General features: G+C 33.0%; 1 protein-coding gene across 1 annotated transcript in view; it reads left to right on the top strand.

Moving 5' to 3' along the window:
• BRIP1 (BRCA1 interacting protein C-terminal helicase 1) overlaps window positions 1–22,937 on the top strand; it is a 136,900-nt gene that overhangs the window by 29,647 nt on the left and 84,316 nt on the right. The window contains 3 exon segments of the mRNA XM_032498371.1: window positions 12,176–12,466; window positions 17,961–18,182; window positions 20,258–20,457. Coding sequence (XP_032354262.1) covers window positions 12,176–12,466; window positions 17,961–18,182; window positions 20,258–20,457 — 713 coding nt within the window.

The following is a 22,937-nucleotide window of genomic DNA, read 5'->3' as shown; positions in this document are numbered from 1 at the left end:
TGAACCCAGGACTTCGTGCATGCTAAGCCTGTGGTCTACCACTTTATACTCTCCTCCCATTCTTTACTTTTAATTCATCTGTGTCTTTACATTTAAAATGGATTTCTTGTACATTGTTGAATCTTCCTTTTTTATCTAACCTGACAAACTCAGCCTTTTAATTGGAGTGTTTACATTTAATATCATAATCAATATGATTGCTCTATGTTTTCTATTTGTCTCAATTGTTTTTTATTTCCCTTTTAAAAATATTTGGCCTTCTTTTGGATTAATTGAACGTGTTTAAGATTCTGTCTTTTCTCTACCATTTTCTTAACCATAACTCTTAGCTTATTTGTTTTGGGGTTTCTCTGAGGTTTACAATTTGTATGTAAAATTATGTTTATCACTGTACATTCAAATATTTTACTTCGCATGCAATGTATGAGAACCTTCTCCCACTATACGTTCATTTCCATCTTCTCATCTTATATGCAATTTTTGTTATATATTTTACTTCTGTATGAATTATGAACCACAGAGTATTTTATTATTTTTTCCTTTAAATTATCAGTTATTTTTTACATTTGAATTTTTTATTGAGACTTTGTTCTAAAAAGCAGTTCAAGGATCAGAGCAAAACTGAAGGGAAAGTACAGAGATTTTCCTTATATGCCCTGCTCCACCCACCCCATCATCATTTCCCATGAGAGTGGTGTGTTTGTTACAACTAATGAACCTGTATTGAGACATAATCACCCAGCATCCATAGTTAACATTACAGTTTGCTCTTGTTGCTATACATTTAATGGGTTTGGACAAATATAATAATAACATGTATCTGTCACTGTGATGTCATACAGAGTATTTTCATTGCCCTAAAAATCCTCTGTGTTCTGCCTATTCATCCCTTCCTCTCTCTCCATAAATTCCTGTCAACCATTGATCTTTTTAGTATCTCCATAGTTTTGCCTTTTCCAGAATGGCATACATAGTCGGAATCATACAGTATAATTCAGATTGGATTCTTTCACTTAGTAATATGCTTTTAGGATTCCTTCTTGTCTTTTCATGGCTTGATAGCTCATTTCTTTTTTAGTGCTAAATACTATTCCGCTGGTCTGAATGTATCACAGTTTATTTATCTATTCACCTATTGAAGGACATCTTTGTTGCTTCCAAGTTTTGGCAATTATGAATAAAGCTGCTATACACACCTGTGTGCAGGTTGTGTGGATCTATGTTTTCAAGTAATTTAGGTAAATAGTAAGGAGAATAACTGCTCAAATCACATGGTAAGACTAGGTTTAGTTTCGTAAGAAACTGCCAAACTGTCTTTCAAAGTGGCTGTACCACTTTACATTCTACCGGCAGTGAATGAGTTCCTTTTGCTCAACATCTCCACATCCTTGTCAGCATTTGGTGGTGTGATTGTTCCGGATTTTAGCCATTCTAATAGGTGTGTGGTACTATCTCATTTAATATGCATTTCCCTAATTACATATGATGTTGAGCATCTTTTCATATGCTTATTTTCCACCTGTTTGTCTTTGGTGAGGTGTCTGTTAAGGTCTTTGACCTATCTTTAAATCAGGCTGTTTGTTTTCTTCTTGTTGAGTTTTAGAAGTGCTTTGTATATTTTGGATGATCCTTTACCAGGTGTGTCATTTGCAAATATTTTTTCCCAGGCTGTGCTTTGTCTTCTCATTCTCTTGACCTTGTCTTTCACAGACAGAAGTTTTTACTTTTAATGAAGTCTAGATTATCAATTATTTTTTTCATGGATTATGCCCATGGTGTTATATCTAAACAGTCACCACTGTACCCAAGGTCATTTAGCTTTTCTCCTATGTTATCTTCTAGGAGTTTCATGCTTTTGTGTTTTATATTTAGGTCTGTGGTCCATTTTCAGTTAGTTTTTGTGAACGTTGTAAGCTCTGTATCTAGATTCATCTTTTACATGTGGCTGTCCAGTGGTTCCAGCGCCATTTGTTGAAAAGACTGTCTTTGCTCCATTGTTTTGCTTTTGTTCTTTTATCAAAGATCAGTTACTTATATTTATGTGAGTCTGTTTCTGGGCTCTCTGTTCTGTTCCATCAATGTTTGTCAGTTCTTTTGCTGTACCACACTGTCTTGATTATAATGAGTCTTGGATTTGGGAAGCATAGTCCTCCAGTTTTACTCTTCTCCTTCAATATTGTGTTGGCTATTCTAGGTCTAATTTCTCCATGTAAAGTTTAGAATTAGTTTGTCAAAATACACAAAATTACTTACTGGGATTTTGATTGGGATTGCATTGAATCTATAGATTAAGTTATGAAGAACTGACATCTTATTGATATTGAGTCTTTCTGTCCAAGATTGTGGAAGTCTCTCCATTTATTTTGTTGTTCTTTGATTTTGTTCATCAGAATTTTGTAGTTTTCCTCATATAGATTTGTACATATTTTGCTGGATTTATACCTAAATATTTCATTTTGGGGGTGCTGATATAATTGGTATTGTTTTTAATTCCGAAATCCACTTGTGCATTGTTGGTATATAGGAAAGTAATTGACTTCTATAAATGAACCTTGTATCGTGGAACCTTGGTATAATCACTTATTGGTTCTAAGAGGGTTTGTTTTTTTTTTTTTGGTTTGTTTTGTTTTTGATTCTTTCAAATTTTCTACATAGACAATTGGCAAACAAAGACAGTTTTGTATCTTCCTTCTCAGTTTGTATACCTAATGTTCCCTTTTCTTGTCTTCTGACATTAGCAAGGACACACAGTTGAAAAGGAATGATAAGAGGGAAGATCATTGCTTTGTACCTGGTCTTGGTGAAAAATCCTCAAGTTTCTCGCCATTAAGTATGATGTTAACTGTTGGTTTTTTGGTAGTTTTTTTTTTTTTTAATTTTTAGTTTTTTGAGGGGGGAAAAGGTCATTAGGTCTAGAAGCCTACTCAAAGAAAGATCAAGCAAGATATACAACTGCCCTTATTGGAACTCAGAAGTTTTTTGCCAGCTTCTCTCTTCTCTTTGGGGCCTCAGGTGTGTCTTTTCTGCCTCTCTCTGCAGAGTTCTCTCATTATTTTTTGTAGACTGCTTTTATCTGGGTACTTATCATCTTACATATGACCTTACTATGACATCTCAAAATGGAAGGCTTAAAGTCCCTGAAGTGTTCTGATCTGTTCCCTGTAGTTAATCTACTCAGTCTAAATGCCCCAAATACAAATTCCTAAGAAAGTGAATCTTACTGGTTTTGCAATGCCTGGGAGTATATTTGGGCATAGTCATATGAATGTAGACACTAGATCCACCTTTTTAGCAGGGACTACAGACAATGGACTCTTTGCAGAAGAAAGGGTTGGGCACATGTCTGAAGAGGTGCCTAGTGTAATATCTTTATTATATACACTAAGTTCTTACATCTATAAGAATATACGCCATTCTTACCCATCTTCTTTTTCTGAGAACTTTTGCTTATTCTCATTAGTTTAGTTTCCAGACTAGATTTAGAACTTGTGATGATAGTTACTGTTAATTTTAACATTGTTTTCACCAAGTAATATAGCTTTTTTGAAACAGGAAATTTTAAGACTGCGGATTTGAGTTCCATTGGAAGTTTGGCACTGGATTGAATACTGGTCTAAGCCAAAATTTTCTCTTTGGTCCTGTGGCAGTATTTAGAACCTGCACTTCCAATATGGTAGCTACTAGCCACATGTGACTATTTACTTAAATTAATTAAAATAAAAATTCAGCTCCTCAGTTGTACTAATCACATTTCTAGTTCTCCGTAACCACATGTGGCTGGTGGCAAGTGTATTGAATAGTGTGGATATAACACATTCCATCATCACAAAGTTCTGTTGGGTAGTGCTGCTTTGGAGGTTTGTATTTGTATATTGATAATAACTTGCCTACTAATTTTTAATGGTGGTGAAAGAAGCAAAAATCTCTATTTTGTATAGGTTTTGTTTATAGCATTTCAGTCAGTATGTGGAAGTCGTGATGTCACAGGATGGCTTTGTTTTCTCATTTTAAAAGGTTCATTGAAGAAAGTTTGAAAAATCCCAAAGTACTATACTATAAAGGAGAAAATAAAAATTTCATGCAATCCTGAGGGATAGGATTTTTGAAATATAACATACAAGTGCAATTATCATAAGTGCAGTTGAATTAATTTTCACCAACCATGTCTTTTTACCACAGTTTATCTATTCTTTGGTTCTTTTTGATTCATGGCTTGTTTGGATTTTATAATCATGTAGTTTTGTTCAAGAAGAACATGTAAGTATATTTCTTACTGTATCACATCAAGAGATATATGATGCCAGTTTGTCTCACTAATGCTAATGTCAGGTGTTACCACTTGGTTAAAGTGATGACTACCCAGGTCTCCATTATAAAGCATATTTTTCTTTTGTCATTAATAAGTAATCTGTGGGGTGGATTAATAAATAATCTTGGAGACTATGTGCATATCTTGTTCCCCAGCAACTTTTACCCAATGATTTTAGCATCTATTTTGATAGGTAACGGGAATCAGTTATTACATGGGAGCCGCAAAATGGTGATTTAAAAATTCTATCGTTCTATCTGACAATTTTTAACTAGCATTCTTGTTTAAGGAAGAGCTTTCCCTTTTTTCTCCATTTCCTTTCTTTGATTCTTCATTTTTCCTTTTTTTTTCTTTAATTGTTGTTATTGTTGTAAATACCCCAGGTATTTCTCATGACGTTGGGTCAGTGTGACTTAATCACTATAATTTGAGACTCATTACTATAGTCACATCTGTATAAAGTGCTGTTATACCAGGAGAAGTTTTGCATTCCAGCAGGTTGGTCATTTTATGATATGTTTGTTCTTAAACTGAGAAGTCTTATAGAATATGATTGTCCTAGTATAAATTTAGATTAAAAAATTATAGCACTTTGGGTCTTTCTTGATTAATTCTACTGAAACATAAACTTTTCAGAAACTGGGGCAACTGTGTTAAGGAATTCCCATTTACACTAGGCAAGAAAGTAAACAGTAAGCGGAGAGTAGGGTAACAAACACTTATGGTATCAAAAAACAACCGTGAAAAGGATCTGTCTTAATGTGCTAGCCCATTGCAGTTTAACATATTGCTTACAACCTTCACAATAGAATTTGAGTGACTTCAGTTACACATTCCAGGAGACTGGCAGTCTGTTACAATCAGAGTCTGAACTTTAGAGCAGGCTAATTTACAGCGATGGGATGAAGAAAGTTGTGGATTTGTATTACACACTCTCACCTGACACTGTATCTGATCCCTTACCTGCTGATTGACATCGTGAATGAGCTCTTTGAAGCAGGTTCCAGCTTAATTAAAACGTTTGCCTGGTTAGCAGTGATCTGTGAAAGCCTGTGATAAATATTGAATCAGGTTCACCTGCTGGTTGCTGTGAGTGGATAAACAGCTGCTTTGTGCAGTTTAATCATGAAACTGTGGCAGTAGAGTACTACTGTTTGAATTTTTAAAAAAGAATAGTTGAAAAGGTATAGTTATGTCACTTTTCCTATCTTACTAGAGTGTGTGCTTATGTGAGATTTTGCACAACAGGCATTCAGTACCTGTTTAGATGGCTTGGACAGCAACAAATGGGTGATAAAGGTTAACAGTAAAGCCTTCTTTTTGTACTTCAAAGATCATAGTATAATTCTATATTCATTGACTTTTTAACACTAGCTCTTTATGTGCATGATGTTTTGAAATAAAAAGGGCAGTATTTTGCTTTTTTGCCAAGTTAATGGTAAATAAAAATGACCTTATTAGAATTTTGTTTTAAAATTCAAGGTTATGAATTCCAAATTCTTGTAAATTTATCATGTATTTTGTAGCAAATTGAAGACTTTAGATTTTACTTTTTTCACCTGTAAAATGAAATTAGAAATAAACATTAGTGAATTGTTTTAGGAGTATGTTATTATGTAATTAACAAACATTAAAGGAGAAATGAATTTATAAGCAGTAGAAGAACCTTTATAAAATTATCTTCTTTGGACTATCAACTTGTTTATTCCTTTATGGAATAAATGTGTCTGGCCAAGTTGGTTGTAAAGAAAATGCTCTTTCTATTTTATTTCCATTGTAAAATCAGACGTAAGTTCTGGAATAAAGCCTTTACCCAAATAAGTCACAATCTTCTTTGACATGTGATGAAAGTTATAGACTCACTTTCTAAAAATGCATATAAAATTGTGTCTGTAGTTTCTGGGTGATCTCAAACCCTTTCCTCTGTAACAGTCCACAGACCCTAAATTAAGAACATATTTCCTAATAAATTAGGTTGAGAATTTTTGGTCAGGAAATACTAAGCCACTGAGGAGAAGCCAGAATAGAGTGTATTTACCGTTCTAGGTTTCTCTTGAAATACTTCTTAGCATTTTTCAGGTATATTGTCCACTATAATCCTTAGCTCCAAGAATTATCTATTATAGTGGGTACTTCTAATTCTCTACCTAAAGTTTCTATAGGTATTTCTATCATCAATTTGTTTGGAAGTTTATGGGGAGAATGAAATTTTATTTAAGTCATACTCAACCTGTTCAACATTGTTTTTTGATATTTATGTTGATACATGCAACTCTGGTTCATATTTTTGATTATATATAGTCCATTGATGGACAAAACTCCACAATTTATCAATTCTTTTATTGTCACACTTAGCTTGTCTTCCTCAATATTAAAACCACGCTACAAAGAATATCCCTATTGTATCTGTTTTAATGTGCAAGTTTCTCCAGTGTGTATCCTTAGCAGTGTCATGCTGGGTCAAAAGGGTCTATGTATCCTTGATTTCACTAGATCACCCATGTTCTCCAAAGTGGATACCCCATTTTATACTTGGGTCAGCAGTGTGTGAGAGAGTTGCTTTATATCTTCTCTAACACCTAGTCTGGTGGATGTGAAATGGAATCTAATTATGGTTTTCATTTGCGTTTTTCTAATTAGTAATGAGGTTGAGCATTAGGTTGCACATCTTTTCAGATGTTTGTTGGCCTTTCCACTTTTCTATGATTTTCTTATTCTTGGGTTCTTGTTCTTCTATTGGGTCTTTTTAAAGTTGATTTGTTGGAATCCTTTATATGTTATGAATACTTATCCTTAGTTGGTTATATGCAGTGCAGAAATCTTCCCAGTCTGTGCCACTTTTTTACCTTTTTTTTAAAAAGGGGAGTGGCTTTGTAAATAGAAATTTTACATTTTAATGAGATTATGTTTTCAGTCATTTGTGCTTTTGATGTATTGTTTAAGAAATCCTTTCCTATATTGGGATCATAAAGATATTTTCCTGTATAGGGACAGAGACTTTATGGCCCACAAAACCTAGAATATTTACTCTCTGGTCCTTTACTGAAGAAGTTTGGTGGTGTTTGCTCTGAAGAGTCTCTTAATTGAGAGTTGCTGGTTTTTTCCCTTGTGGAACATATGTCTATCTTGTTAGAAAATACTTGACTTCAATGTCAACTAATAACAAGGTAAAATAGTTCTTATAGCTTGCCATTAAGAATATTTTGTAGTTGCATTCAGAAAATAATGCACTTAGAGTGCTAATTTGTAATTTTTTAATACTTTTTTTTAATGGAGTTACTGGGGATTGAACCAAGGATCTCATGCATGCTAAGCATGTGTTCTACCACTGAGCTATTACCCTCCCCTCTAGAGTACTAATTTTAGTTGTTTAACTCAAGAGTGAAACTGGTATTGTTAAATTCAATAATACACTTTGTAGAACAATTCAAAAGTGAAGCACTCATTGTCAGTGAGATGAAGTGACCCTGGCTATTGTCGTCTACTTGGCTTGATATATCAGGAATTCTAATGTTTCTTGAATGAATGAATGAGATAATTCATGTAAAGTGCTTAGCACAGGGACAGCCTTAATAAATGACAGTTATTAATAATGAATATATCAGGATATGTGTCTGTAACTCACAGTTAAAGTAGCCCAGATATTAGCATAACAAGTGATTTTTCTTTTTGTTCTTGAAAAATAACAATTGTCCTGTATTTTTTCTTTTAAAAGCTAACCTTTTTATTTTGAGGTGACTTTCTGATATGTGATGAACTTCAAATTAGAGCATCAATTTAGCATCTATCAGATAAATAAAATATGGTGCATGTGTCCAGTAACCTGGTTTAGAGACATTAGTCACATTCCATCAATTAAAAAAAATTTTAAGTTACAGTTATGTGCAAAATACCATGCTCAATGAATGAGTTATATAAAGAAATGTAAGACATCGTTTCTCTCCTCAAGGAATTTGCAGTGTGGTTGAAAGACAACATGCACATACGGAAAGTTACAGAAAAGTATGTTATTGTTTCATGGACCTAGTTTTCCGTTTATTTCATACAAATAAAGCTTCTTTTTGGTCTCTTTTCCTCTCTTCTTCTTTATGTACTTATTTTCCATATTGAATGTATCCTTTTATGCCTGCTTTTAGAATTTGGTTCATAGCTTGCTTTTAGATGCTCCCCTGATGTATGAATTCACAAAGTAACTTCTCTGGCAGTGCAGTAGTTTCTAACTGTTCCTGTATTATTTTCCATTTTTAAGCTTATTTGGTGACTGTGCTCATTTTTATTTTTCAAGTATTTAGGCATAATAATTTTCATTGTTGTGGGAAAGGCTGGAGAAAGCTATGTCACTTTAGAGATTGATGTTGTAGTATCTTAATCTACTTGACCTTCTAATTACAGCTTTGTGAAAGGAATAGTGACAAGGCCTCAAGTTGGCCTTTCAAGATCAAATATTATATTCCTTCTTCATCCTTTCAAAAAATTTCAATATATGTCTCTATATAGTAGGACAAGGGAGGGAATAGATAGAAATTGTTAGATACAAAGAAAAATTTCTAAAATCCTTGGTTGCTGTACTTCTAAGAACAGTTTTGGCTTTTGTAGATTTGAAATGTGTTTTTGAACTTTTGACTCCTGCAGGTGGAAATAATACATCTACATGGATCTCCTGTGTTCCTCTTTAAAAGATAAAATTTTTTTTTTTTTTTTTTTTTGCTGTTATTTGGGTTAGGTTTTCTTGCCTTTTGTTCAAGTAAAGAACTCTAGACAGTTTCTAGTTATGAGAAAAAGCTAGAGACCATCTCTTGAAGTTTGGTTCTGCCATACCGTGTAGCTACTTACAGATCTTAGAGATTACAGGTTTGGGAGCCCGTGTGTTTTATCTTTCTTGACGTTCAGATACATTAGATAAGAGAGAATACTTTTTAGTTAATTCTCCAGTTTATTCTCCAATTTCCTAGTACAATCTCTGTAAATTTAAAGAGCAAAAGCAAAAGGAAAACATCTCTATGAAAGATATCTGATCGTTTATTAGCAGGAGAAATACTAAATGAAAGGTACAAAAATACTTAATTTTGTTCATCTATTGTTTCAAGACCTCTAGGTCAAAGGGTTTCAGAGAGAGGCCAGAAAGTGTTAGCCTGCTTTGGCCTGGAGGGTATTGTGACTTCCTGTCATTGCTGTTTTCAGGATTCTTTCTAAGTTTTCTTACCAAATTGAAAATTGCTGATGTTGGTACAAATAACTTTCTTTCATTATTAAATAAGTATCTTTTTGAAGCCTCTCTTCTATTGTCACAGTCAGTTTTTCCCATCTTCAAATATGATTATACCAAATCCTTTAAATGAAAATGTAAATAGATCACTTCTGAAGAGATAATTCCTCTTTAATATTGCAAATGAAAAAAAATGGGCTTTCTTAATTTCCATCTTCTCTACGTGCCCACCCACCCACTGAAAAAGCATCTTCTTGAGGAATCACCCTTGAATTCATAGATGGTATAATTACTTCAGAGCACCTTCAGACTTAACAAACAAAAAACATTTTTAATGTAAAGTTAGCCATGGTTTATAATTTTCTCAATTACGGAGTGAAAAACAAATTTAAGCCACTTAAATAAAGCTGCCCTGATGGGAAAAGCTTTCCGAAACTAGTTCTTGAGCTTTTGCTTTTGTTAGTATAGCTACTAGCATAACATTTTAAACATATGCAGATTCCTTTTTAAAATTATTAGTGCAGGTACCCCTTTTGAAAATTAGAACGTTTGAATACAAAGCAGCAAGGTATCAGACTATAGAGTAGCATCCCTTTTTACTTGAAAAAAAATATGGAAGGTACGTTTGTAAGAAGGTCTGCGAGTTATTTCTTGTGGAGGTTGACTTATTTTGCATTTTTCTATTTGTATGTTTGAATTTTTTGGTTAAAAAATAATGGATTAAAATAAAAGGAGTAGGTGATAAAGCTTTAAGTGGAATTCATGTTGCAAAGTGTTATATCAAAAAGTAGGTTTTCCAAACCTTGAGAAACGACCACTTTATTGGATTACTTTTATGCTTGAATATACTATATCATATAGTATGTAACAAAACATTGGGCCCTAGCATTCTAATATTCAGAATGAATTTAACTGTGTCATAGGGAAGAGATACAGTATAATTGAGTAAAAAGATTTAAAGTATGAAAAAGTGAACTAATTCTGCTACCTATAGTTACCTTAATTAATGTGATCAATGCAAAAGCCAAAAAAGAATTCAGTCAGAAATATCATATAATTTGCATTCCATTATCTGTGTGACCATAAATTGTTGGGTATTGCAACATATGTAACATAAACCACATGTCAGCTGTTTCCTGCCTTGCTGTTGACAAGAGCCCCATTCATAACTCTTCTTTTTATCCTTTCAGTGAATAAGTAATTATTCAATATAGAAGGCAGGATATTTGGAACTGGCTATTTAATGTGGCAGCACTCTGTAATGAAATCTGCTGTTACTGGCAACTTGAGAGGGGAATGTAACAATTCCAGCATGGTTGTAACTTTATCTGCTTTGACTGACTGTTTATTTGGCACATCAGTGAACCTTTTATCCCCGTGAGTGACAGCTCCAGAAGGGTCACATTTACATCCATTCTATCATGTATTGTAATATTTAATGGCGGACAAGGTTGAGCGAGACAGAGTAATTCGAACTTGCCTTTCCACTGAGTTGAGGCTAAAAGACAGCCTGGTCCCCAGGATTGTGGTGTAACATCCTGTGACTTAGCATTTGTTTATGAAGGTTAATCTTACTGATTATAATTTAAAAAAAAAAACTTCAGTTAAATGGTATATTTGTTCTACTAAACTAAAACTCTAGTACAAATTTTCTTAAGCTACTGTGCTATTTTGCTTTTTTTCCCCATCAGTGACCGTTCCTACAAACTAACCATTTCATAGTATTTCTTTTAAATGAGGCAGCATTCTGTCTCAGTTGTAGAGTAATTGAGGTTCAGAAGTGAGCAGTTTTTAAGAACCCATGGGTTCTAATAAACAGCATTAAGCTTTTTTTTTTATTTTTGAAAGTTTTGGAAACAGGAGGAAAAAAGCAAGTATATTAAACTATATACTCCTGATGTTCCAAATGGTGTACTTAAGGAGACATTTATATAACTGTTTTAATTTTGAAACTAAAATAAGAGTAAAATTGTCCAGAAAGGCTATCCTGAATGAGAAGTTACCGATGGATTTATATTCCGTGACAGGTAATTGAATTTCAGGTATACTTGTTCCACACAAGCAACCTGCCTTCATTATTAAATATTAATACTATGCATTCATTTTTATATCTTTGCTAGAGAATAATTTCCTCGTTTTGTTTTTTAGTGATGCTTTAGATTCAACTTGATATTTCTATTCTTTTATGAGCTATATTTAAAATGCTTTAAAAATATTGCTATATTATAAGATATTTGATTGGGCTGTGCTGTGAACAAAAATAGCACTATCAATTCTAAACTGTAGTATCACAAGGTTACTTGAAGCCTAAGCAGAAATGAAAACCATCCTCCATTTTGTCTTATTTTTATAGTTTACAGAAGAGGAGAATTAAAATATACTTAAAACATTTGGAATTTGAGAGTTGTAGTGTGTTAGAAACCAATGCAAATATGGAAACATCATTTATAACTTCTAAGAGTGAAAAAGAACCAATCTGAAATTGAATTTGTAGTTTTTTTCTTCAATGGCAAGTTTTAGATGATGAAACGGCTTGAAATTTCTCTTTATTTGATAGTTGTGATTCACTGTTTATAGTTTTGATTCCGTGAGAGGTTTGGTAACAATTTTTATGGTAGTCCAATGTCGACATCAGTTATCTTTTCTTTCCTTTGTTACAGCCCCCTGGTCAGTGTTCTAGGTGCTGTTGTTCTACTAAACAAGGAAACAGTCAAGATTCTTCAAATACCACTAAGAAGGATCATGGGGGGAAATTCAAGATACCCAAAATATATTTTGGGACACGCACACACAAGCAGATTGCTCAGATTACTAGAGAGCTCCGGAGGACCGCATACTCAGGGGTCCCAATGACTATTCTTTCCAGCAGAGATCATACTTGTGTCCATCCTGAAGTCGTAGGCAACTTCAACAGAAATGAAAAGTGCATGGAATTCCTGGATGGAAAAAATGTAAGTAAAGTTAATTCATTTTAAAGAAAAAATTAAACTGAAAAGATTAAAATTATTCAGTATTTAATGTGTTCATTTTATATTTTATGTGTATATTTACAGTGATAATCAAGTAACTTATGAAAATCAAATTAATTGCTAGTGTCGATTTTTTAAAAGTTAATTTTACCATAAGAAAATCTTTATTCAAGTTTAAAATTATGGGCTTAAATTTTTGGTCCTAAAGTTTGGGGATATTTATTTAATTCCTTGAAAATTAATTTCCATTTTAGTCAGATATCTCCTTATTTTCTTCTTTCAAATCTTTCTACCAAAAATAATTAAACATGGATGTTATATGAGGATATAAGTGTATTTAAATGATTTACTCAAATTAGATCTAATTAATTTGTTTTACATATTTAAAACTTTCAGAATGAGATAGTTTACTTAGGCTCTCTCTGAGTAAATTTTAAAATGTTTTTTAATTGGATTAGATGTATAATGACTATATTGTCTCATAATTCTGATTAGTACAAACTTTTCTTTCAAAAATTAAATTACTAAGGAAAGATTTTTTTTATGGTTTTAAAGTTTTCAAGGAAAATCTAGAATAATACGAATTTTGGCTAGGTGGAAACAAAGAAATCTTTCTTACTAAAGACTTGATTTTTTAAATAATATTTTTGGCAGTATTAGTTTGGTAGTCTGTGTACCAATTTGATAACTAGTTTACTCTAAAATTGAAGTTTTACAAGTCTGGAATTATACCCAGAAATTATTGGTGAACCATAAACTGGTAGTGCATGAAATGATTTCAATGTATTTTGAAAGTTGTTCTATCTTTCATGAGTATTTTGTCAAACATAGTTGTTTCTACACAAAAGGCTAATAGCTATAGCTTCTAGAGTTTCATTTAATTGATATATATCATCTCCTACTATATAAATGTGAATAGATTATTTTGTATTATGCTTTTCTTTCTCAATGCTTTCTTATTAGATGGAAATTTATTCAAGCTTTATTTGGAGTTATTCAAAAGATGCTTCAGTAGATATTCAAACATGAGAATATAAAGAATAAGTACTAAGGGGCTTCAATGAAAAAACTTAAGTGACTTATTCAGAGCCAGGAAAATAATACAGAATTATTGAATCCAGACCACTGTTGAAGTTCTCTGGGCATATCTGTTTCCATATAAGTTCTTTTTAACTAACTGAGGAACTGTGAAATGTTTTCAATCTGGATATTTAAAAAGTTCTATTCAAGGAGAGATGAAATATTAAAATATCAAATGCTAAAAAAAAATAGAGAAAAGGCTCTTCGTAATAAAACTCTATAAATTTTATGGTTAAGTAAACTTGTTTCAGTAAGTGGCTGACTGATACAACTGAATTCCTCAAATGCTTGCAATTTGTTTTTTAGCTATAATGCAAGTCTATGCAAGAAGACTTACTGGCACTGTCATTATCTTTTTACTACTTGTTATTGAGAAAATTATTATGTAATTTATTATGAATTTTCATCTCATTGGTAAAACCAATTATAAAATTTGATTATGTATTGAAAGCAAATAGTCTTATTTTATGTAATCCTCTAGAATCCTGCAGTGCTGGTTATGTTTTTTGAGTGATCTTTACTCTCATAAGTTTGAGTCATGTAAAAATAAAAATCCAATAGCTTTGAAAGTTCAGAATTTTTCATTGGCCTTTAGTTTCTGTTGTAATGTAGACAAGTCTTTTATTTTTGAATATTAACAATATAAATAATGGAAGATATCTCCTTGTGGTTGTTTTGAGCTAATTCTGCCTTAGAATGCTTAGCACATAGGTGTACATGAACATTCTTTTTCTTGTTCTCAAGCCCTCAGGGTAATTTGGTATTGTAATGAGGGCCAATTACAAAGTCTCTAAAGGTGTCTATGTTTACTGTGGCTGAGTTACCAAACCAAAATGATAAGTGGATAACCGACAGTTTGAGTGAAAAAGAGTTTAAAGTGTGATAACGCTTCAATTGACAGACTCCCCTCAGGGTTGTATTACACTGCTAAAATGGATGAGCTTTTCTGGTTTTGCTATCAGCCTGCACAAGAGTGTCATTCTAAGTGCCCTTAAAGTGTAAACTTTCTGATTTTTTGGCTTGATCCAAAGGCACATGTGTTTTTGTTCACTGTTTCTTTTATGCTCCTGTACTGGAAAAGCGATGCACTTATCTGCTAAAAGTTAAATTTTGTTTCAATTAAGAAAAAAATAATCTTAACTAGTTCTAGAAATAATTCTAAAAGTTATTTTAGGTATGAAAGAATATCTATTTTTTGTTGAGATTTAACAGACCATAACTAAAGACTCTAAAGGCACCTTAGTTAACATTTTGTAAAATATATAAGCTTTCAGAATAGTGTGGAAGATACTGGGAATGAAGAAATGGTGAATGTCGTATTATTAAACTCATTCTGTATCAGACTCAGTATGAAAGATACTTGGCATATCTCCACCTGTCTCTGGACCCCAGAATCATAGATTTCAGAGCTGAAAGGAACCTTAGAAGTGGTATAATCAAAGAGTCTGAGGAATCTTAAAAGGTTTCTGGTTTAACTACTCTTTTGATGCCTTGCCACGTGAGAACAGTGGACCTTGAAGGTTGCCCAATGTCAGACAATTAATTAGCAAGAAAGGAGGCAAGTTTTCCAACTCCTAACCATTGCTATCTTTACTACAGTAGAAACAAAAATAAAAGATGGCATCATGATGTGAGGAAGCTGACATGGCACGAACGATAAAAAAGAGTAGTAGAGATTAGCCAAAGTAACTGAAAATAATATAGAAAATAAAGCAAATAAATAAGGCTAGGTGAAATTTTCTCCTAATTTTTATTTTTAATACCTTGGTGGATCAACAAGTGGCTTCCCCTAACACGACTGAATACAAAGCTTTAGGAGAACTAGTAGCCCTCAGCTGATCATGCCTTCTTGTCCTTGGATTTGCTGACGTGCTTTTATAGGTTATGAACTTTTTATGCTTTATTCTATTTCTAGCAATTTCTAGGTACTTTTGTGTAATGATGTGTGAATGTTTTAAAAACAGATTTGCCCTTTGCATAGTTCATAGATAAAAATACATATATATGAGTGTGTGTGTGTGTGTGTGTGTATAAATCTATACATATATTTATATATAAACCTATACATATATACACACATACATATATGTATGTTCCCGCCTCCCTCTCACTAGGTAAGTACAGCAAACTGGGAAAGACAAATATTGGATTTCAAAATGACGTATAATTTTTTTATTGATGCACAGAATTAATAAATATTAAAATGCCTTATTATTCCACCATTTATTCTCAAATGACAATTGAAAAAGAAAAGTAACATATACGTGGTTAGACACTCACAATTACAGAAAGACATTCAATGAAAAGAGAAGATCTCTCTTTCCAGCTCTTTTCCATCCCCTTAAACTTTCAAGGAAACTACTGTAACATTTTAAGTGTATTCTTCTAAATTATTTAAAATATGTATTTTCTATAATGTGTACATATTATAGTCTTTTAAAAGCTTAAACACATCAGCACATAGACAAATCTAACTCAATTTTTAAGGGTTATATGTTTGGTATATATTTGCTAGAATTTATTTGACATATCCCCTGTTGGTAGACATGTGGCTTATTTCCAATTTGGGGGCTATTAAACAGTGTAGTATATATTTTTACATTAATGGTGAAAATTTCGTTTTGTAGTTACTGACAAATTTCCTATGTACTTCTAGTAGGAGTAGAAGTTTTACTTCTACTCACTTTATATACCTTTTAACAGGATATGACACACCTTTCCTAGGATTGGATTTTATCAAACATCTTAGTTTTTGATTTGTGTATGTTAAATTTTTTTTTACTTCCTATAATAGAATGACAAAGGACATTAGTAGATAGTACAAGAAAGAAGTGCAGTTTGTGCAAATTACTGTTGAAACTTGTTAGAATGTTCATACAATGTAAGGTTAAATCTTGCCTAGAAAGCATAAAAAATATAAATCAAAACAAGAAGATTCCATTTTTTACCATTAAAATGCACAAAGATAAGAAAAGAGAATATTAGAGTTGGTAAGATATGGAAAAAGGGTAATGTAAAATGGTATGCATTTTCTGGAGACTGGTGGTATGGATTTCAAGCAACTTAAAAACACTTGTACTCTCTGATCCCTAAATACCCTCTGATCTAAAAATATATACTAAGGAAATATTTAAAAATAGGCATAAAGATGCTCATTGCAGCATTATTTATAAAGCAAAAATTGTAAACAGTCTAAATGCCCAATAGTAATCCAGTGTATATGTGTGGACAACAATGAAAAAATACTTAGTGATATGAGAAAATATTTCTGATAGGATTTTTAATAAAATTGGGTAAGAGAAAAAAGCGATCCCAGTTTTGTAAAAAATGTTTACTTATTTTGGCTAAATGGTCAATAATCCTCAATGCCGAGGGAAAATTTGCTTTGTTCTCATTATTTTAATATTGGGTTGCGTTGTAGAGATATATCCATATATACATATGCATAAAAGGAATATGAAATGAAATACATCAGAATGTTAATAGTTACATTCTTTGTATGATGGGATTATAGATAATTTAGGGTTTTTTGGAACTCTTGTACTGTCCAGATATTTTGTAGGGAACACTCTTAACTTTATTGTTTCCTCCAGGGCATTTCTCCCTCCTCTCCCTTTCTCCCTTCTTCCTTTCTTCCTTCCTTTGTTTTCACTTACTTATATTTGATTAAGTAATACCATCTCAGTGACTCAGATAGAAAAGGTACAAAAGTGTCTGTAGAGTAAAACCTCTCCCAGTCCTGCCCCCAAGTCATCTGGGTCTCATCTTTGACAGCAACTAGTGATACCATTGTTGCTCTTGGGTATCCTTCCAGAAATACTTTTGCCTAATAGCACTTAATCAGACTTTTTTTTTTAAAAACATTTTATTTCTATAATTGCTAATTTTACTTAGAATTTTTGGAAACATTAGTAAAATAATAAATTTTATCTGAAAGAACAAGCGAAATAGACAAGGAAATTCACTCAGGGCAATAACAAAATAGTAATCTTGACAGATATTCAATATATTTGAAAACAAAATAAAGTGACATTGCCTTAAAAATATGTAGAGGTATCAACAGAAAAACAGAAAACTCCTGAAAGAACTCAACTCACTATTCATTGTCTTTTGGTTACAGACACAGAAACTGACAACAAAGCTACAACAAACATACTTTTAAAAATATGTTTCTCAAGTTAACTTGGGGTATCTTGAGCTTATGCTGATCTAGAGCTCTATCTGAGTCAACTAATATAGTTATTCTAAATGGTTGTGTTATAGATGTGTTATACTCTGTCTCTTTTGTAAAATCTTGTGTTGTGACTTTAATATTTCTAAAATTCTGAGATAAACTTGTTTCATTTCCTCTGTTCTAGTATTGGTTCACATTTCAGCTGTGCATGTTTGTTTTTAGGGGAAATCCTGCTATTTTTATCACGGTGTTCATAAAATTAGTGATCAACACACATTACAGACTCTCCAAGGGATGTGCAAGGCCTGGGATATAGAAGAACTCATCAGCTTGGGGAAAAAACTAAAGGCATGTCCATATTACACAGCACGAGAACTAATGCAAGATGCTGACATAATATTTTGTCCTTACAACTATCTTCTAGATGCACAAATAAGGGAAAGTGTGAGTAGATATGTAAAAATTAAAGGGACTTTTGCCTACTTATTGGGGTATACGTGATGAATGTAAAAGCTTTTAGATGTTTTAATGTCTTTCACTTTATTTTTTGCTTTATGTTTATGTAAGTGTATAAACAGATTATATTCTAAGGTGTTTTTAAAAACTGAATTTTAGACACCGTCATTTTAATTTTTGAAGTAATAAGTACCTTTAAGGACCTAGTACTGAAGTAGAATTATAACAGGGTTTTTCAGCCTCGACAGTAATGGCATTTGGGGCTGGGTAATTCTTTGTTGAGGTGGGCTATCTTGTACATTGTAGGATGTTTGTTAGCATCTCTGGTTTTATACACTAGATGCCATTATTACCCTCACAGTTGTCACAATCCAGAATGTCTCTAGACTTTGCCAAATATCCCTCGGGGTGCAAAATTGCCTCCATTTGAGACTCATTTAACCCATTCATAACTATCACTTTATGAATAGTCAGAATTACTTTAAAACATTTATCTGAAGAATCTATGTTTTGAAGAATTTACATCAGGAGAATATGCATACTATGCAAATTATGCTGAACTTTGAATAAGTGAACTCTGGATACAGCATTTGCGTTTATTTGCCTGGTTCTTAGAGACATCCAGGTTGTTACAGCATAAAACAAAAAGTGAATCTGGTGTATTCAATTGTTATTTCTCTCTTTAGATCTGACTGCCCAACTCTCATTAGCTTTCTATAAGTTCGAAATTAATAGGCATTATGTTCAGTACACCTGCTATCCTCTTATTTGGTTGCCCTTCAGCTAGGTCTCTTTCCTGAGCCACTCTACGTATCAGTGCCCGGTCAGCCTTCCTAATATTACTTTTGCATCTTTCCTATGGCTTAAAAATCTCGTATCTTTCTTTGCTCATTGGATAAAGTCCTTATTTCTTAAGCTTACTCCCAAAATGATCAGTAGTCTGACCTGGATCTGCCTTTTCAGCCTTGTCTGCTACAGACTCCCAAATTGAACCCTTAAAAAAATTGCCTCAAGGTCCCCTGAGGATTCCTTGTTCTTTGCCGTATCTCTGCTTTTTATGACATATGGAAATGCCCTACTCTTTCTTTGTCTATCCAATCCAAATCCTACTCATCTTTTAGACCCTAATATATTTCTCCCATGGTTCTTTCTCAGTCATCTACAGCCCTCTGTATATTAGTGTTTCTTCAGAATAACTCAATGGCAATTGCTTTGTAACATTTTGCATTGGTCAGGATTCTTTCAAATACAGTTGACACAAACCCAGCTTCAACAGAGCTTAAGAAAAAATACTTGACTGACTCCTTTATGTCTTTATTCTCAGGCAGATTCTTCCCAATGGGAACAAAGATAGCTTTAAACCGCTAGCTTTTTTCTAGCTAGGTAACCTGGAAAAAAGAACATGATTTCATATTAGTCACTCAAAATTAACTCTGGCCTATCTTGGATCTCATATCCATTCTTAAACCAGTCATGACCACAGAGGGATGGAATACTTTATTTAATTGACAAGCCTGGGTTCTGAGCCTACCCATGTCATGAGAGTGGTGATGTCCCTTGATTGACAGATTAACAGTCCTACCAACGTCATATGGGAGTTGAGGAAGAGAAATTCTTAAAATGAAGAATTGCAGGAAAGACTGAAATGAAACAGATACATACTGTATTATATTAGTATTTTGAGTCTTGAATATTTTATTGTTATCTTAGTTTTGAAAGTTTTTATTATGCTTTTAGAATTATGTTGGAGATCTCTTCATAGTGGGATTTTTATAACCCTTGGTGTAGACAACTGTATCTTGATCTTGGCTCACTTAACACATATTATTTGGTTGATAGGCTTGCAAAGTATTTTGAGAGTGAAAAAAGGAAAACTCTGTGATGTTGAGCTGCTATTTGTCTGGCCTAAGTGCATGTAAAGTTTTAAGACTGAGAATCAGTTGCTTATATAGTTGGACTTGTGATATTGGCCTGTAGTGTGAAATTTTAAATGAAATATCTTGCCTATTGCTGTTAAATCCATTTTGCTGAATGTTTTACAGGAAAACTCTTTTATCTTGTAGATGGATATCAATCTGAAAGAACAGGTTGTCATTTTAGATGAAGCTCATAACATTGAGGACTGTGCTCGGGAATCAGCAAGTTACAGTATAACGGAAGTCCAGCTTCGGTTTGCTCGGGATGAGCTCGATAGTATGGTCAACAACAATATAAGGAAGAAAGACCATGAACCCCTGCGAGCTGTGTGCTATAGCCTCATTAAGTAAGAACATATGTCTTTCAGTGTCATTTGTGCTGCCTTTGTATTAAAAACATGTCTTATGATGCCAGAGTATTTTACAATTAGTAAACTTTGACCAGGCTCCTTGGGAAGTGGATTGTTCCTTGCCAGTTAAACTTAAAGATAGGCTAGTCCAAAGTTTTGTCTTCTTCAAAAGAATATAATGAACATATTGATCGTTTTAAAACTGATAATTGTGAATCTTATTCCTATTTTAACAGGATAATTTAACAGGCCGATAGGATGTATACAAGATAATGGGCTGAACGTAAACTAAACATGGTATTAATTAACGTATTTTAAAATTCTGGATCATGGCTTTAATTTATCGCTTTATCCTACAATTTGAGTAGGATTCTGGTTTGAATTTCATTTAACTGAGATTTCAATACTGTAAAATAACAGATTTGGTAATTTTATTGAAATTTACATTAGATAATTTCCCTTTCATTAGCCTTTACATTGTTGATCTAGAATCTCTTTACTTTAGGAAAAACTTCCCCTGACCGTTTACTACAGTAATTTTCAGTTCCCTTCAGTGTTTTTTTTTTAATTTGAATGTTATACGCTTACATGTTTGAACAAAAAAGATTTACAAATTTATGCTGTAAAAACCTCCTGCCCACCCATCCCCCATCTGCTTTCTTTCTGTCCTCCTGAACAAGTTTAGCATTTAGTGCATATTTTTGCAAAAATGAGCCAATATCGATACTTTCTCTTATCTCTCCTTTTTACCCAAATGATGGCATGCTATGCATACATTTTTTTTTTGTCTTCTCCATTTAAAAAATATACTTTATTTTGTAAGAACCAGTTTAGTGAGGTATGATTGACACACACAAAGCTGTAAATATTTAGTATCTACAAACTGATGAGTTTGGAGATAATTATACATCCATGAAACCACCACCACAATCTTGCCATAAACATAGTTATCACCTCTAGGAGTCTCCTTCTGCCTTCTTCATTGTTACTTTTTGTGATAAGAACACTTAACATGAGATATACCCTCTTAGCAAATTTTTAAGTATTTAATATTGTTAACTGTAGGCACTGTACTTTATACATATATTTTCCTGTATCTTGCTGTTTTTCATTTAATATATTTTGGAGATCTTTTATATCAAGACCTAGAAAGCTTTCTCAGTTTAAAAAAAAAAGTGTTGCCTTGAATTTCATTACATGGATGTACTGTAATTTCTTTAACCAGCCTCTGATTTGTAGATATTGAGGTTGTTTACAATCTTTTGCTATTACATTGCTGTAATGAATAACTTTGAACATATACTATTTCATATGTCTGAGAGTAGATCTCTAAGACAATTTTTAGAAGTGGGATTCTTGGGTCAAAGCGTAGATCTATATGTAATTTTGATAGATAGTTCTAAAGTTTACACAATAGATGAGTGAGTGGAGGACTAGTTTATACGCATATCAGCAATGAGAGTCTGAATGTTTTTTTCTAGCCTGATGGATGAAAAGTAGTATCCCCACGTACCTTTCATTTACATTTCTTTTAATACGAGTGAGATTAAGCATTTTTAAGGTCCATTTATATTTCCTTTTTTGGTCACCTGTTGATGTCTCTGTCCTTTCTTTGTTCTTATTGTTATGGTTCTTTCTCTTATAGATTTGTAGAGAATTAACCCTTTGCTTTTGATAAGAGTTGTAAACACCTTTCCCCACATTTTATCACGTGCTTGTGTCTTTCCTTGTGGTATTTCTGCCATGTATAAGTTTGTCATTTTTATTTCACAGTGTAATTTGTTGAAAGAGTTGTCTATAGTTGCTAATTCTATTTTCTCACTTCCCATTCTTTTCTCATCCATCCCAGTAGTGTTGCTATCTGCATAATTCTACCAAAACTATTCTTATCAAGGGCACAAGTGGTCCATAGATTGCCAAATGCAAATATTTTTCTGTTATTTTACTTAGTCTCTCAGCAGTGTTGGGTGTTGTGGACTACCACCTCTGTGAAAAGGGTTTTTGTCTTAACTTCTGTGAAATAACAGAAAATATATATATTGGTCTTTGTCCCTAGCTCCTGACACAGTGCTCCTAAAACCTTTGTAATTTCCTAATTGATAAGAGTTCTAAAAGCATCTTTTGTTCTACTGCTTAGTCTTTGACCCTAGTTCCTGACAGAGTTCCTAAATCCCTTGGGATTTCCTGGGTAATGAGACTGTGTTTTGTTCTAATGAGGGAATCCTTGCTGGGCTCCTGAATGGGTCTGGTCACTAGAAAGACCAAACTATGTTTTTTTGTTTTTTTTTTAGATTCCACATATGAGTGATATCATATGGTAGTTTTCTTTCTCTTTCTGCCTCACTTCACTGAGAATGACGATCTCTAGTTCCATCCATGTTGCTGCAAATGGCATTATTTTATTTTTTATGTCTGAGAGGTATTTAAAAACCATATTTTAGAAGCTTGGAACTTTCAGCCCCACCTCCCCTGTGGGA

Source organism: Camelus ferus, chromosome 16, assembly GCF_009834535.1.
Source record: "Camelus ferus isolate YT-003-E chromosome 16, BCGSAC_Cfer_1.0, whole genome shotgun sequence".
Lineage (NCBI taxonomy): Eukaryota > Metazoa > Chordata > Mammalia > Artiodactyla > Camelidae > Camelus > Camelus ferus.
This window is presented reverse-complemented; position numbering and strand designations above follow the sequence as displayed.